The 18,979-nt window shown below is 35.3% G+C and overlaps 1 protein-coding gene across 1 annotated transcript in view; it reads right to left on the reverse strand.

Moving 5' to 3' along the window:
* Nucleotides 1-2,086: 2,086 nt before the first annotated feature.
* Nucleotides 2,087-18,979, reverse strand: part of LOC149832604 (protein GET1-like) — a 63,727-nt gene continuing 46,834 nt past the window's right edge. Inside the window, exons 6-7 of the mRNA XM_090014603.1 lie at nucleotides 2,800-2,852; nucleotides 2,087-2,457 (exon numbers count right to left, since the gene is read on the reverse strand). Coding sequence (XP_089870729.1) covers nucleotides 2,350-2,457; nucleotides 2,800-2,852 — 161 coding nt within the window. The 3' untranslated portion in view covers nucleotides 2,087-2,349. The remainder of the gene's footprint in view (nucleotides 2,458-2,799; nucleotides 2,853-18,979) is intronic.

The raw sequence follows: 18,979 nt of genomic DNA on the forward strand, positions 1-18,979 counted from the left end.
TCGTGAGGTCCACATAAGAAAATGTGTAATTCTGGATTTAACTGGGACTTTGCACTAGCTGACAAGTAGTACAATTTTATTGTAATGACGCATCAATTCACAATTGTGAATGGTAAAAAGGTCTTAACAAGGTTGGGCATTTGCGATTTTAGACATTGGGAGAATAGTAGAAATTGTAGGTTTTTTAGGGAAACCTGTCAAATTAGATCTATAATATAGTAATTTTTTGGTCATAAAATTATATTTTTACATTAAAAAAATACTATCCAAGAATCAATTCATACTATTTTGACTATGTTGAACACATCAATTGTGTTAGATTTGGTCAAAGCAACCTCTCACTATAAGTTTGAATTAAGAGGTTCCTTACCCACAAGAGTACCAAACAATGTTTTAAAACCCGGTGACTCATCATTTGGCTCATCCTTGAGTGACTCGTGACTCGTCTGAGTCATGTTAACTTTATATTTTATATAAAATATATAAATATATGTATATATTATCTATATTTTATAGTATTTTACCAATATATTATATATAATATACATTATATGATATTTTTATAATATATTTAATGTATGATTTTATTAATACATGTATAATCATATTTTTATATATAATATACATAATGTTTATATTATATTTTATATAATATATTATATATATATGCATGACTCGGCTGAGTTTTATTAAAGCCAGGTCACACCTGTTTTTTGACCTGATGACTAGGCAATCCAGTCCGAGTCAACCTATTCACCGAGTCAACCCGGCAAGTTTTTAAACTATGGTACCTAATACTTTTTCAAGTTAAAACACCTGTTTTACAATATTCTTATCTTCCCATCTACGAAAGACCTCGAGTTGTCATTAGTGTCAAATCCTAGTTATCTTAGCAACCAAATGCACTAGCTCTCCTTCCGATTCAAAGTATCTGTTTCTCGAAAGCATACTTTATTTTTTCTTTCCAAAAATTTGACCGCAAAGATTCAATTATCATCCAAATCCATAACATACAATCAGAAGTTGCAAATCATCACCAAGAGGATTTGTATAAAAAATAATTGCAACATTCGCACACATCGGAATATCCAACAACCAAGCGCATGGCATGCTAACATGAATCAAAGAAAAAATCCTATTTACATATAAAAAAGATCATGCTTTCTTTGATGTTTTGATAAAAATGCATGACAAAACTTTGTAACCTCTTGAATGTTGTGATAAATGTTTATTAGTGCATGCATAGTGACAAATAACAAATCGTCTCCACTCGTTCCCAAAGTCATCCTCATCTTCATACCCCTTACTGGGATTTCATTGATGCAAGTTGTTTTGATCAAATCGGACTCCATAGATGTGATTTACATCATTCATTTAGTGAAGATAGACATCTAAATCACTGAAATCAGACTTCTTTAGATTTTTTGGTGACTCAGAATCAACGGTTGACAAAACACAATTTTGTGATTTAAAAAATTATAATTTTTTCATAAAAAAAAAGATCCAAGAGTTGATTCTTATTAAATCGACCATGTTAAACCCATCTAGGATCAGATTTGTACAAAACAACTCGCATTATAAGATTTAAGAGGGGTGTGAAGATGGGGGATGGCATAGGGGATGAGTGAAACCGAACTGGACAAATAACAACGGTGTTTTTTATGTTGCAATAGTGTAAGAATTTGGCTGGGAGATATTTTTCAATAAAAATACCATATTTTTCAATAGTGTAACAAATCGGTTCAGTTAGAACATGTGGCCCAAATCCAATCTGTTGACATCGCTATTTGAAATCAACTATGACAGCAGTTGGTGTTGAGTCCATTTAGTTGAACTTGATTTACTAGTTAGCAGTTCAGTGGTGATGCACACTGAACATGACATAGTTACCAGTTGGCTAATATCAGGAGCATGATTTCCACCAAATATCGTGTTCATGTTTGTTTGCAATTCAATGGTTTGGCCATCATCACATGAATAAAGCTTGCTCTTGTTTATATATATATATATATATATATATATATATATATATATATATATATAGAGAGAGAGAGAGAGAGAGAGAGAGAGAGAGAGAGAGAGTTGATCAACTCATTTTATCATATGAAACAAAAAATACTCTCCTTCCGGAAAAGTTCAAATAACTTACTACAGTTGGAAGCAGAAATTAGCTCAAAAGTACAAGAGGCCACCTAGCTCAACTTGCAATAACAGAAAAAAAACATTAGTAGTTCAAAGTACACCATAGAAAGTTCATCACATCCTGAATCTTCCCAAATGTTGAAGTAAATTTGATACCAAATGTGACAAACAGTGTCAATCCAGTATATATTTATTTGGTAAAAAAGATCATGCTTTAAGTAGCTTTGGAAGAGAAAGGCCCATGAGTAATGACAGCTTCTGAAACGTGAATTCACCAACTCGCCCTGTTAAAACCAGCCATGGAATAATTCCAACCTGCATCCATTTCAGCCGAACAAAACAATTAAATAATTCATCTGACATCATATGCTTCAAATTTTGACCCCAAGGGGCTCACCCCAGATGGTCTTGGGCTCGTGGATAGTAAGGTTTCCCCCTACCCCAAGTTCAAGCCTTTGTGTGGGTGCCCCCTTCTACAAGGCGAAGCAGGAGGTGCCCTGGGGTTCGAGGTGTTCCTCCGAGACAACAATCATAGGTACAGCAGGCTAAGACCAGCATGGCCAGGTCTCCGATTCTGCATGCTGTTACTCTGTGTAATAATAATAATAATAATAATAATAATAACAACAACTTGTCCAAATTTAAAGCTAATGGTACCTGGATAACATTGCCAGTTGAAAATTTACTATCCCTACAGAAGAGTATCCTGCCTGGGATGAACAGAGAGAGAGTATCATTTAGCTGGGATGAAAAAAGAAAGAGAGATAGAGAGATGATCATTAGCTATTAAAAATAAAGATATATTATTACAACTGCATTATCCAATGACTTTATCAACCATAAGATGCTTCGTAATGATGAGCAGTTCTATGTCACAAAGGATCAACCTGACTGCAGAATTAACATAATTCAAGCTGCTTCTCAAGGTGACCACCAACATGATCCTTGTACTTACATAATTGTACCCAGAAAAACATAGTAAATTAGGCAAAATATGAAACCACAATCCTCAAGTTGCAGCTGTATGACTTGAAACACTTTACGATAATGATGGACAGAGATAGAAGAAAAGGATAAGGAAGATCCTTCAGTGACAGTATTTTTGCTCTACATGGGAAAACATAGAGAAATAGTAATAATTAAACTTATCCCATTTGGATGGGACAGGCTGTGATGTTGATTTTGATTTCATAAGGAGAAAATCTTACAGGGATAAAACATAAACTGATCCTTGTTTCTTTTTTACTTTTTACTTAAATTTTTCATTGCACTTCCTTTTCTTTCCTTGAAGGAATTTGCTTCTATTCCTGTTCTTTTGTCTTTCTCTTTCAAGATACACTGTTGTTTTTCCGAATGTTGGATGGAGTGGTGGAGATACTAGGAGGAACAGTGTAATGAATACTCAAGGACTCAAATATAGAATACCTACCATAGGCAAGAGCACAAGAACCATGGTTGGCAAACTCATGAGTTCGTGTTAAAGAAGTCGTGATATGGTTCTGGACCTACGTTTGCGCCGGATCCATATATCATATTTTGTATTTCTAATTTGTACATGTGCACATATTTGTATTTTATATTTATCTCCAGGGACATTATCGTCCATAGTATGTTGTAAACACTCTATATAAACAGAGCCTTTCTAGGTCACGATGATGACTTTTTCTGTGCAGCAAGCAGCAACCCTTTTGTCTTCTTCTATCTCAGTTTTTGCTGAAAGTGGATTGACGTGACTGGACAGTCAAGTTCTGACATGGTATCAAAGCAGGTTGAATCGATCTAAGTTCACTAAAGGTTGGTTTCGTATTTCTTTCCTCTTTTCTTCTTCCCATCTCTGACTTCTATTCTCTTCTTTTCGTTTTCACGTCAGATCTAATTTTCAGATCTGGGTTTATTTTATCTCTCTATTCTATAGGTTTCTCCATTCAATCTAAGACAGATCTGATTGTATCAGATCTGGTATTGCTTGTTCAGAACTATACTTAAAGATCTGTGTAATTTCTCTTTCTGAAATCCAGATCACGTCAGATCTGATTTTCAGATCTGGGTTTCTTCTATCTCTCTATTCTATCGGTTTCTCCATTCAGTTTAAGACAGATCTGGTATTGCTTCTTCAGAACTATACTTAAAGATCTGTGTAATTTCTCTTTCTGAAAACCAGATCACGTTAAAGTCTGATATTGTTTTTTTTTTCAGATTTACACTTGAATTTCTATGTGATTCCTTTTTTTTCTTCAAAAATCCTTTCCATTCTTTTCACCTAAAACCAGAAGTTTTGTTTTCATGCATCTCATTGTTGTTGTGCAAACAAAACTTCTCTTCTTCGTTATATTTTATATTCTTCTCTATTTGATGTCAATATTATTTTTTTCTCTATCACGCAATCCATTGTTCTGACATTTTGGGCTTCATAAGAGCTTATGTTGCGGTTATGGTACATAACCAAAACTAAAAAAAAACGTAGCACGAGATCCATAATATGGATTCGTCCTCTACTCATTCTGGTCTTTACTCTAGTTTTTTGAGTCAACTTGTATCTGAAAAACTAAATCATTCAAATTTTTTGACTTGGAAAAGACAAATAATCTCTTTCATACAAAGCCAAGACCTTTCTGAGCATCTAGATGGATCAACTCTAGCCCCGCTTCAATTCATCACACAGGAAATACAGGATGATAAAGGGGTTGTCTCATCTCGCATTATTCAAAATCCTGACTTCACGGCCTGGATGAAAAGAGACCAAGCACTAGTTGCGTACATCGCACTAGTTGCGTACTGTAAAATTGCCTACGAAGAGACAATACATATACAAGCATAAAAACTTTATAAAAGAAGTGCACGAAAGCACTCTCACAACACTTGAACAAAATACGCAAAAAGCGTATAAATAATAAACATGCAATAATGCATGTATTTCAATATATAAAAGCAAATGCTTGAGACTCTCAAGCTTATTTTACAAGGGGGAACACCCCTATTTATACAAGAAAGGAGAGGTGCAAGGGGGCTCCCCAAAGGAGTCGTTGGGGAGCTCCCAACGGTCACAATTGTGACCGTTGGGGGCTCCCCAACGACTCTATTGGGGAGACCCCCAATGCACCTTTTTGTAAATACAAAAAGGAAAAAATAAAAAATAAAGAAATTTAAAAATAAAAGAGAAATTACAAGACTAAAATACCCTTTTCGGGTAAAAAGGAGAAAAATGTATAAATATATATACTTATATATAGAGATACGTATACATATAACATATGTATATGTATCTCTATGTATATAAGTATATATATTTATACTTACAATAATATCCTTGAGTATACATTTTAACATCCCCCCTCAAACTTACGGTGTGATAACCGCAAGTTTGTCAAGAAGGAAATGAAATCTAGGCGAACAAAGAGCTTTTGTGAAGAAGTCCGCAAGTTGATACTCAGACGTCACGTATGGTAGATCAATGACCTTCTTCAAGTATTCTTCCCTGACATAATGGCAATCCATCTCTATATGCTTTGTTCGCTCGTGAAATGTGTGGTTCTTGGCAATGTAGATTGCACTTTTATTGTCACAGCAAAGCTTTGTTGGTTCTTTGACAACTACTCCCATATCTTCCAAAAGACGTTGAATCCATACTATTTCCATGGTGGTAGATGCCATGGCTCTGTATTCGGCTTCCGTGGATGATAAGAAGACCTTCTGTTGCTTTTTACATCGCCACGAGATCAAAGATTCTCCTAAGAAAATACAAAAACCAGTGGTGGAGTGACGGTTACTAGGGTCACCTCCCCAATCTGAGTCAGTATAAGCAAGCAATTTTAATTCAGAAGAAGAGAATAGAAATACTCCCTTATTCACCGTTCCCTTCAAATATCTGATGATGCGAAGCACAACACTCATATGAACGGTTGTAGGAGCATGCTGAAACTGGCTGGCGATGTGTATAGCATGTGACAAATCAGGTCGAGTAATGCTGAGATACATTAAAGAACCTACCAACTGTCTGTAAGGAGTAGGATCGATTAGAGGAACACCGTCGTCAATCTTCATTTTTGCTCCTACAACTTCAGGAGTTTCGCATACTTTGTCATCAGAAATTCCTGATCTGTCAATAATCTCACAAGCAAGCTTAGACTGAGATAAAAAATAACCACGTTGCGAATAGGCAACCTCAATTCCAAGAAAATATGTCAGAAAACCCAAGTCTTACATCTCAAATTTTGAAGTCAAGACGGACTTAATACCCTTGACTCCTTGAATATCATCACCTGTAATTAACATGTCATCAACATATAGTAATAATATTACAATCCCTGCCTTAGATTTTCTAGTAAATAAAGTAGTGTCAATATAACATGAGGAGAAGCCATTTTCCAGCATTACACTGGTAAATCTGTCATACCAGGCTTTGGGGGCCTGTTTCAAACCATAAAGAGCCTTTCGAAGACGAAGGACTTTATCTTTAGGGATCTCCATGCCAGGTGGAGCATCCATATACACTTCTTCATTAAGATCACCATTTAAAAAGGCATTTTTCACATCCATTTGAAAGATATTCCAATTTTTAATAGATGCAATAGTGATAAGACATCTAACTGTAACCATTCGAGCTACAGGAGCAAAAGTTTCTTCATAATCAATCTCATACTCCTGCCCGTACCCTTTTGCAACTAAGCGAGCCTTATACCTTTCAAGGGATCCGTCGCTCTTAGTTTTAACCTTAAAAACCCATCGACAACCTATAGTTTTCTTTCCTATAGGTAGAGTTTGAAAATCCCAAGTTTCAGCCCTTTTAAGAGCATTAAGTTTATTTTGCATAGCTTCTTGCCATTCTATACATTTCTTTGCTTCTTCAAAGTTTCTTGGTTCAAAATAAGAATGAATGGCACTAAGACAAGCTCTATATCGAGGTGAAAAGGAATCAAAGGAGACAAAACGAGTGGGAGGTCTCCTATTCCTCTCAGACCTTCGGTGATCGAGAACAGGAATAAGTTCACTATATTGGTCAATAACACTTCTAAAGGTGTCTTGGTTTCTACGAGAGTATGTTATAGGATCATTTGAAATCCTGCCTTCTTGTTGGTTATGCTCTTCGACATTACTCTCAATGTTCTCATCATGGTTTGATGATATATCATCATCACTAGATGTATCATCATTACTAGACAATAAGTCAAAAAGGAAGGAATAATCAAAATTTTCTTGTTGAGAAACATTTTTTTCAAATCCACTTTCATTTTCCAAAAAAGTTACATTTCTAGAAACATATAATTTATCTTCTCGAAGATCATAGCATCGAAATCCCTTTTGAGTTTCGGAATATCCAAGAAAAACGCAGGGGATAGCCTTGAGAGAGAGTTTGTCATTCTTATCCGTAAGTATGAAACACTTACACCCGAAGACTCGTAACCTATTATAATCCGGTTCGGTTTTATACAAAATCTCAAAAGGGGATATTTTTCCTAATATTCTAGAAGGCAAACGATTTATCAGATAAACAGAAGCAAGAGCTGCTTCAGCCCAAAAAATTTTTGGGATGTTTTGGGAAATAAGAAGGGTTCTAGTGGTCTCAATGATATGTCTATGTTTTCTTTCGGCCAACCCATTCTGTTGAGGGGTTTTAGGACAAGATCTTTGGTGAATGATTCCTTGATCTTCAAGATATATTTTAAATTGGTTGGAGAGATATTCTCCTCCAGAATCACTTCTAAAAATCTTTATGTTACTATTAAATTGATTCTTGATCATTGAATGGAAGGTTCTAAAGCACGAAAAAACTTCATGTTTGAATTTAAGAAAAAAGATCCATGAATATCTAGAGAAATCATCCACAAAAATAACATAATAAGAAAAGCCTCCTTTTGAGACAACAGGTGTCGGTCCCCAAACATCGGAATGAACAATTTCAAAGGGTTTTGATGAGAACATAGTTCTTTGCTCAAAAGGTAAACTTTGCATTTTTCCGAGAATACAGTCATTACAAGAAAAAGAACTTTTACATAGGTCCTTTGCAAAATGTAAGTAAGATAACTTGGTGATATTAGGATGACCAAGTCTTTTGTGCCACATGTTTATATCTTTGTTTCGGGCAACATTACAAAAAGATTTTGGAACTTGAAGAGATTCCATGTAGTATAAATCGCCTTTTCTAAAGCCTTCCCCAATCAATTTCCCGGACAGGCGATCCTGTATTAAACATTTATCACATGAAAATTTAATATCACAACCATGATCCGAGAGTTGAGAAACAGAGAGAAGATTTAAGTTAAGTTTAGGTATAAATCTAATTTTTGGAATAAAAAAATCTTGAGTTTCAAAATTACCTATTCCTTTAATTTCAAGAGAAGTTCCATCCGCAGTGGAAACAAAGGATGGAGAAGCATTTTTTGAATAATCGGAAAGTGAAAACATGTTTGGGGACATATGAAATGATGCACCTGAGTCCAAAAGCCAAGAGACTTTACCTGGAATGGAAGAAGTAGACACGGCAGCACCGGATGTAGCTCCCTTGAGAAGAGGTTGAAGGGCTTCCATTATTTGGTTCAACGAGAGTGACCCACTTGATGATGCCTCTTCCTTTTGTGGTGCGCCGGTGGTGGCCATAGCGAGAAGCTTCTTCCATTTGGGACATACGGGCTTGATATGCCCCGGTTCTTTACAAAAATGACATATAGTCTTGCTATAGTCCCGCTTTCCTCTTTGTCCACCATCTCCTTCTTGATTTTGGAATTTAAAATGAGGAGGACGATAGGTCTTTACATTATTTCCGGGTCTTGATACGACATTAACCTCATTGTTTTCTTCATGATTACAAGGAACCATAAGAACACTTGGTCCTTGTTTACATAAATTCATACGAGTCTCCTCACCACTTAATTTGGTGAGAACATCTTCAAGAGAGGGAGGAGTAAATGAGGATAGAAGTGATGACCTTATTTGCTCAAATTCCGGCATCACTTTTACTTTATCACAGGAAATACTAATTGCAATTCCAAATAATTGTTCAGCCGCTGAACTATGGAATATGTTGGCCCAAACCTATTCTCAAATGTCAGAAGCAAAAGTTATGTATCTCAAGCGAGAATTTAAGTCATTAAAGAAGGGAACCATGTTTGTTATGGAATATCTGAACAAAGTAAAAAGCATCACAGATCAGTTGACTCTTGTTGGATGTGCAATCTCAGAGAGAGATAAGGTGCAACAAGTCTTAAGCGGGTTGGGAGCAGACTATCATGTTCCTGTCACATCCCTCACATGCTTGCCTATTTTACCCAGTTTTGAAGATTTATGGGCTAAACTTTTACATTATGAGATCAGTTTAAAGAGCCTTTTTGATGATGATGGTGGGCGACTTGACTCACAAAATGTGTTAGCTACTAAGCTGACTTATGGATAGGGTCGTGGTGGAAGAAATAATCATCGTGGAGGTAGAGCTCGCAGACCATGTGGTGGACAGGGGGGCGTGGGCTACTTCCTACCCCAAACATACCTCCTAATTCTCATGAAGGAAATCCAAGAAATATTCCCACATGCTTTCTCTGTAATAAAAGGGGGCATATTAAAGTTGATTATTGGTTCAATCCTCAGAATAAAGGCAATAATCCTATTATTCAACCAAAATTGCAGACTGATGGGAATAAATCCAATGGAGATGTACAACAACTTTTATTGGCAGCTCTTTCAAAGATGACAATAGCAGACTCTGGGACAGCCACTCATGTCACGGGAGATGCAGGTAAACTCTTAAACTTATCCCTTTATTTTGATAAAGGCAATATTGTCACTAGAGATGTAACTCATCATTCCATTTCTCACACTGGGAATGCCATAATACCCTTCTTAAATTCATCCATAAAATTGTCTAATGTTCTAAACATTATTTCTGTCTCCAAACTTGTTGATGATACACATTCTTCTGTCGAATTTACTCCCTCTTCTGTGTATGTCAAGGACCTTCAAACGAAAAAGACGTTCGTTAAAGGGGAGCGACGAGGAAATATGTATATCTTCAAGGAAGATCCTTTTGTTCGTGTTTCTGTTCCTGTTGTCTTGAAGCCTTCGTTGAAGTCCGATGAATTTTCTTCTAATAAGTGTCTTCTTAGTTTGTCTACGTGTAATAAGTCAAACATTTGGCATAGTCGACTTGGTTCGTTGAAAAGCTTGTAAGAGATAATCTTATCTCCTTATTTAGTCTGAGTCCTACTTTTGATAATGAGAAATGTATAAGTTGCCAATTATGCAAGAGTCATGTTCTTCCCTTCAATTCAATTAATAAAAGAGCTTCAAGACCTTTTGAGTTTATCTACTCTAATGTATGGGGCCCTGCACCTACTTGTTCTTTTTAGGGGAGTCGATACTATGTTGTTTTCATTGATAGTTATTCTCGTTATACCTGGATATACTTCATGAAACATAAATATGAAGTTCTTCAATTGTTCAAAAAATTTCATGCCTTTGTCAAAACTCAATTTTCGTCAAATATTATGAATTTTCAGTGTGATGGGGGAGGTGAATACACTTTAAATGACTTTATTGCCTTTCTTCGAAACAATGGTATAAATCAGAGAGTTTCTTGCTCGCATACACCACAACAGAATGGTGTGGCTGAACGGAAACATCGCCATATTGTTGAGAGTGCGATGAGCATGTTGCAAGACAGTCACATTCCTATTGAGTTATGGACAGAAGTTTTTCACTCTGCGGTTTATATTATAAATCGTTTGCCGATGGTTATTTTAGCAAATAAATCACCTTATTATATTCTTTTTTGGCAGCATCCAGATTATGATAGTTTACGAGTTTTTGGCTGTGTTTGTTATGTGCATATTGACAAATCATTAAGAAATAAATTTCAAGATAAAGCCTCTAAGTGCAGATTTGTGGGATATGTGGATGATCATAAGGGATATCGTTGCTACAAGCCTCTGTCCAAGCGTGTTAAGATCTCCAGAAATGTGATTTTTGATGAGCAGAATCTTGGAGATGGGCATTCTTTACAAAATATGCATCATAATGTTGAAGTTTATTCTCCATGGTTGAATGCTGAGTTGTTTCCTAACATCAACGGAGAGTGTTCATTAGATTATAGTGTTGCTCCCATGCCTACTCCTGTACCGGATGAAACTTCATGCACAACTCAAATCGAGATTGACAATTTGCTGAACAAAGAAATTGAGAAGTTTTCAGGACCAGTTTATATGAGAAGAGCAACAAAAAATATTCCCGCCACTACTGATGTCATTGTTGATGAACCTGAAAATCATTCCTCTATCAGGAGATCAGAAAGAATTCGACACCCAATTCACAGATGGGTTAGTTATGATAATTTCACTTTGGATTTTCAATTATTTCTGTCACAGGTTGAAAAGCAAGATGAACCTATTACCTTCTATCAGGCAGTCAAATTCCCCAAGTGGATAGAAGCAATGAATGAAGAAATGGAAGCGTTACATGAATGTCAAACATGAGAAGTTGTTCCCAGACCCAAGGATAGAAATATCGTAGGGTCTAAGTGGGTTTATAAGATCAAGTATAAACCTGATGGGAGTATTGAACGACACAAAGCAAGACTTGTTGCACGTGGTTTTACTCAAGAATATGGCCAGGATTATGATGAGACTTTCAGCCCTATGGTCAAGATGGGGACAATTTGTATCATATTATCTCTAGTTGTCCATCACAAATGGACATTGAGTCAAATGGATGTGAAGAATGTTTTCCTTCGTGGGGATCTTAAAGAAGAAGTTTATATGGAACAACCACCTGGATATGCGGAAGGAGATCCTAAGGCGTACGTCTGCAAATTAAAGAAGGCTCTTTATGGCTTAAAACAAGCATCACAGTCTTGGTTTGATAGTTTCTCTCTCAAAGTTCAAAACCTTGGTTTTCACAGGTGCACTCTTGATCATTCGCTATTTATCTTCAAAGACGAGCATACAACCACCTTCTTGTTGATTTATGTAGATGACATAATTATCAGAGGCAACTCTTGCAGTCATATCCAGGAAGTCAAGGAATTCTTAAGTCAAAATTTTAAAATGAAGGATTTTGGAGAACTGAGGTACTTCATTGGAATAGAAGTTAGCAGGAAAGACAATATGTTGACTCTAACGCAACATAAATACACCCTTGACTTGTTAAGTAGAGCAGGAATGAAAGATTGCAAGCCTTTAGCTACTCCGAGTGTTTTACAGCAGAAACTAAGTTCTCATGATGGAGACTTATATGATGATCCCAGCAGATATAGAAGTATAGTCGGCATGCTCTAGTACCTTACCTTCACTAGACCTGACATTGTCTATTCTGTAAACCAAGTCTCTCAATTTATGCATGAACCTCGAACTGGGCACATGGACGCAGTTAAACGGATATTGAGATACTTAAAGGGCACGGTAGGAGATGAACTTGTTTACAAAAGCAATCCTATAGATAATGAACTACATAAAATCTTTATCTATACAGATGCAGACTGGGCAGGAGATCCAGATGAGAGAAGGTCAGTTTCAGGCTATTGTATATTTCTTGGCAGCCACATTGTGTCTTGGGAGTAGTAAAAAATAAAAGGTTGTTGCCAGATATAGTACTGAGGCTGAATATCGTTCCATGGCAGTGACCACAGCAGAAGCTACGTGAGTTAGACACTTATTAACAGAATTAGGAGAATCTATCTCAAGATCATTATTACTGTGTGACAATCAAAGTGCGATAAATATTTCTTTTAATCCCATACATCATAGTCGCACTAAACATATCAAGATAGATCAACATTTTGTCAGGCAAACAGTTGAAGAGAAAGAAATTGAGCCATACTATGTTCGCACTGAAGATCAAGTGGCTGATATGTTTACAAAGGGGCTGACCAAACATAATTTTTGGTTCTTAAAAGGCAAGTTGTCCATGATTCAAGATCATGCACAACTTGAGGGAGGCTGTTAAAGAAGTCGTGATATGGTTCTGGACCTATGTTTGCTCCAGATCCATATATCATATTTTGTATTTCTAATTTACACGTGCACATATTTGTATTTTATATTTATCTTAAGGACATTATCGTCCATAGTATGTTGTAAACACTCTATATAAACAAAGCCTTTCTAGGTCACGAAGATGACCTTTTTCTATACAGCAAGCAACAGCCCTTTTGTCTTATTCTATCTCCTTTTCTGCTGAAAGTAGATTGACGTGGCTGGAAAGTCAAGTTCTGACGGTTGGGACCCCTACTGGGTCACCGAGTCTGCATGTTGGGACCAGTCAGGACTTTATATTTTATAATGTAAGAACATGTCTAAGACATGGAAATAACTAAACTTAAAGCTAATATGTTAATAGATAAGTTACAAAAACATATAATTATACATGATTATAACTGTTTAGTTATACTCCGCCTGGGTATAACTGTTTAGTTATACACTGTCGGTCCCAAGCCCGGATAAAGGAGGAGGGTCGCAGTAGGCCAGTGACAGCCAGCATAAAAACTTAGTCACACCCTATGAATATGAACCAATATGAGAATTTCGTTGGGGCATTCCCTACTGAGCGACGTGTTGTACTCTATAGGCTCGGAGGCAGTGATAAATGGGCAAGGGTTGCTAGGTCGTCGCCCAGAAGCGACGCGTCACGCCGGCACCCGGGTGTGGTGTCAAATAGGCAAGGGTTGTTAAAATGTATCATTCAACATTTGTAATATTATATATATTTTATATATATAAAGTATAATACATATTCATATATGGTATATATGCATATGTATTATCCTAATTATATATATAAAATATATATTTCTCTATTTATAGGCATAGGGGTAGTTTAGACATTTCCAGTTTTACGCATATTCCATTTGGAATATGTTTGTAATTTTATCTTTTATTTTATTTTTTATTTTTTCCTTTTTTCGTGGTTTGCGCAACCTAGGGTGGCTCCTTTCTTGTGTTATAAATAGGGGTCTCCCCCTTTGTATTTTCTAATACTAGAGGGAGCTTATGCTCCATTGTAATGGGGTTTTTACCCCTTCTCCATTATTCTTCAATGATATGCAACTTATGACTTTATGTCATATTTTCCCCTTTTTATGGGTTTTATGTGTTAGCACATTATGTGCTTATGTTGTTTCCCTTTAATGGGTATATTTGCACTCCACGTGCATAAGTATGGGTTCATTATTGAACCCAATGTATTCCAAGTCACTTTCTAACATGGTATCAAAGCAAGGTTGAGATCGAGTTGCTCTTTGGTGCATCGGGAAGCGTGGTATTCAAGAATTTGTTAAAGAAAAATGGTGAAGTATTCATTTCTCTCTATTGTCTTTCTTATAGTTATTCGGTATGCATTTTATTTCTTTGAGTATTGTATGAAGAATGGAATATGTTCTTTTCTTTATGTGTGACTTTTGTCATTATGTCTTTTTTGAGTTTCTTGCTACTCCATTGAATCGTTTTCGTATGTTTTTCTTTGAAAAACTTTAAATGATAACTTGTTTGGCGAAAAATTAGATATATGATTGCTCAAAACTTGCTTTAATGGGTCGGTAAAAATTTATGACCGTTGGAACTTTGAATTTACATTTTAAACCTAACCTTGTTTATGAAAATACCTTTATATGAATGTTTAGTCTTTAAAGAAAGGTATGTTAAGATTAAAATGCTTGTGAAATATAGTTTTTTGAAAAATGTTTGGCATATATGAAAAATTCCATATTATGTGTCCGTTTTATATGAGCAACATTTAATTAAGAAAGTTTTTTTTAATACCGGTTGAATTAAGTTTTAAAATGGTCTTATAGAATATGGTGATTTTCTTTCCATCTTTACACTCTTAAGGATGTTTTCAACATTTAGAGAGTTCTCTCTCTTTTCAATAAGAGACATTTATATTTTTATGTTGTGATTGTCTCTTGTGGGTTTTGGTGTTTGCCCTTTTGTTTGTTCATTAGTGAATGTTGTAAGTGCTTAATGCACTCTTTTGCTTTTCCGCATATTTCATTACAAAAGTTATGGTCTTCACTAATGTTTATTGTGTACTTATTTCATTAGGAGTAGGTAATAATCTATTAAGTCATGTTTTTCGATAAAACTTAAGAGTGTTAAATTTTTCCTCAATAAATGTTTACTTTTTATTTAAGCCATAGTACAATCTTTTTTATCATAAGGTTTTGTTAATGAATCTATTTTGTTGGGATTTCTTCCACGTTAATGGAGTTTTCTCCTTCTTTGGGAGTTGTATATGTTTGTTTGTTCAAACTCTCCTTAAGGAGCCTTTCGGTCCTTATAATCTTCTTGTGAGTATATACTCTTTTATGAAGATTTCATGATTGTTTATCATTTTTAAGTTGAAATAGTAGATTTCATAAGTTTTTCGAAATTCACCATCTTTATGAATGCCTATATTGGCCTAAGTTTGTTATTTTTGAACTTCACCAACTTCACCGTTTAATTGCACCTTATGTCTTTCATAGTTAAGGTTTGTTTGTTCCAAATCGGCTCATACACATGATGTTGCTTAATATTTCATGTTATGTTGCATAGTAAGCCTTTTTTGGTGTACAAGACTTCTTTTGAAGATTAAGCATAATTCGTGGTTATGCAAAATTGTTTTGATGGATTATATTGGACCTTTGATTCAATTTGTTAATCGGTCCTCTTTGTAAAAAAAAATTATTTGAAAAATGATTCCTTATGTGTTTATTGCCCTTTTGTGGCATTTATGTTTGTCCATCACATGTTATTTAATGCATCATTGTTTTGGCCTTATTATTGTTTTATTAGAGATGTTTGTTGAGGTGAGTTATGGGCACCTCGTGTTATATCATTTTAGATTGTCCAAATTGCCATATTATAGATGGTGATTGAGGTGAGTTATGGGCACCTTAGGACTCTAGAATGATTTGGTATATGATCTTTAATTATGAGTGTGACACTCGTTGTTATGTCTTTTTAGATTGTCCACTTACCATATTATAGATGGTGGTTGAGGTGAGTTATGGGCACCTTGGGACTCTAGAATGATTTGATATATGAGTGTGTCACTAGTTTGTTCTTGTGCCATTGATATTATGGATGCTCCTAAGTAAATGTGATGGACATATGGTATTTGAAACCTTAAATGTTTTAAGGTACATTTAAAATCAAGATGTTTTGGGATTATAGCCCAACCTTTTATTTGTTTATGAATCTTATGAGTGCATTTGCACATTTGTGATTCCGTATGTTGTGCTCGTTGTGCACATGTGTTCTTGTGATTTTGCACAAGTATTCTAAGTGTTCTTGGTGTGTGTATGTTCACACATTTGTTCTCAGGAATTTTATTTTATCGATTATAGTATCTTGTTGAAGATATTTTTTACATGCATGTTATTGTTATGAGAATTCATTTTAAAAGGAGTATTGTTTTATTCGAGGTTTATTTTCATTACAAGTTTATTGCCTCAAAAGTCTTTTCCTTTTATGCCCATTATCTAAGTGTCATCATATGTAGACAAGAATTTTATTACACCTTCGTGTGTTTTTAGCCCTTTGTTGGCTTTTGCTCTCTTGGTCTAGTAGCTGAACACACTTGTCTTGAGTGATCTTATATGTAGACAAGACACGTTGATTCACACCATCGTGTGTGATCTTAGTCCATGTTGGCGTTTGTGTTCTTGTTCTAGTCGCTTAGATGTATGCCCATGGTTGGCTTATTTCACTCATTTCAAGTGTCATCTTATGTAGACAAGAAATGTATTATGTTTTAGCCTATGGTTGGCTTATTACTCTTGTTCTATTAGCTGAGCATACTTGGTTTTAAGTGTATTTTTACGTAGACAAGAGATACTTTTTAGTCCATGTTGGCATGTATTCTCTTGCTCTTGTCGTAGATGCACTTATTTCAAGTATTATTATATGTAGACAAGAGGTTCGTTTACACACCTTTGTGTGTGTCTTTTGCCTTTAATGGTTTTATATTCTTGATCTAGTAGCTTATACACTTGATTTATGGGTTTTGGAGGACTAATGAGGAAGTTGTTTGTAATGAATAAACTATTATTGAAATTGGCAAAATTTCATTCATGACTTGTGTTTTTCAAGCAAATCATATTTTTGATATGCATATCAAGTTGATTTTTTAGCATTTAATCTATATATTAAGTGCTTATGGTTTTTGTCACCCTTATATGCAAAATGTGTATTAAGTATGTCTTTCATAAATGATTTTAAAACCTTGTGAACTCTTGGGTTTATTTTGCCTAAAGTATGCTTGGAGACTTTGTTTCTCTTGTTTGGCACTTCATTACATGTTTGAAGCATGTTCATTAATGAGTTCTTTGAGTATTATGTCATTTCATGATAAGTATATGCATATGCTCTTTATGGCCTTTTTAGGCCCTCATTCAATAATGTTTATGTATATCATGCCTCTTCGTAGGCTTATTGTGGTGTCCCTTAGTGGACCATTTTGTTATTCCTCATTATGGGGTTATATTTGTCCAATGTTGGACCTTATGAATGCATTATGCATTCTTGCAATTTATTTTTGCATAATGTGCTTCCGCTCATTTTTGTTTTAACATAATGTATGATTTAGAAACTTTGGTTTTCTAAATTTTTCGTTTCATGCTAAAGTAACTATCATATTATACATAAATTTTGCACCTTGTTAGGAATGTTCCTTTTTGAGTAAAGTGCAAAGGTATTTTTTACTTGTTCTTTGTTGTTTTCTTTTCTCAGGATCTTGAAGATAAGAGAAAAGGAAGTCCCTTGGATAGAAGGTGCTCATCGATAAAGACATTGGAGGAAGATATTTATAATGGCATTCGTTCTGAAGGCTCTTGAAGCTTTGAGATTCTTCTTCTTGCCATCTTCAACCTTTTCGTTCCCCCACGCAAAGCTTGAGGGGGGGTGTTAAAATGTATCATTCAACATTTGTAATATTATATATATTTTATATATATAAAGTATAATACATATTCATATATGGTATATATGCATATGTATTATCCTAATTATATATATAAAATATATATTTCTCTATTTATAGGCATAGGGGTAATTTAGACATTTCCAGTTTTACGCATATTCCATTTGGAATATGTTTGTAATTTTATCTTTTATTTTATTTTTTATTTTTTCCTTTTTTCGTGGTTTGCGCAACCTAGGGTGGCTCCCCAAAGAGTCGTTGGGGAGCCCCCAACGGTCACAAATGTGACCGTTGGGGGCTCCCAACGACTCCTTTGGGAGCCCCCTAAGTGGCTCCTTTCTTGTGTTATAAATAGGGGTCTCCCCCTTTGTATTTTCTAATACTAGAGGGAGCTTATGCTCCATTGTAATGGGGGTTTTACCCCTTCTCCATTATTCTTCAATGATATGCAACTTATGACTTTATGTCATATTTTCCCCTTTTTATGGGTTTTATGTGTTAGCACATTATGTGCTTATGTTGTTTCCCTTTAATGGGTATATTTGCACTCCACGTGCATAAGTATGGGTTCATTATTGAACCCAATGTATTCCAAGTCACTTTCTAACAAGGGTTCCCTCACTTTGTTGGACGGGTGGGGGTAAAATTAGGTTAGCCACTTGGAACATAGGGTCTTTAACTGGTAAGTTGGTAGAGTTAGTAAATGTTATGTGTAGGAGAACAATGGATATTTTATGTCTACAAGAGACCAAATTGGTAGGTGAGAAAGCAAAAGTAATAGAACCTTGGGGATATAATGTAACGACCCCAACTCCTACCTTTGAAAAATGCGGAATATTTTTTTTTTTTTTTTTTAAAAGAGTCGCGGAAAACTTCCCAGAGACCTGGGGTCCCTACAGTTCCAATTTCAGTTGGATAACCACACACCACAAAGCAACTTACATTTATCAATCATAAT

The sequence above is a fragment of the Nuphar pumila genome, chromosome 7, assembly GCF_984573655.1.
Source record: "Nuphar pumila chromosome 7, dmNupPumi1.hap1.1, whole genome shotgun sequence".
Classification (NCBI taxonomy): Eukaryota; Viridiplantae; Streptophyta; class Magnoliopsida; order Nymphaeales; family Nymphaeaceae; genus Nuphar; species Nuphar pumila.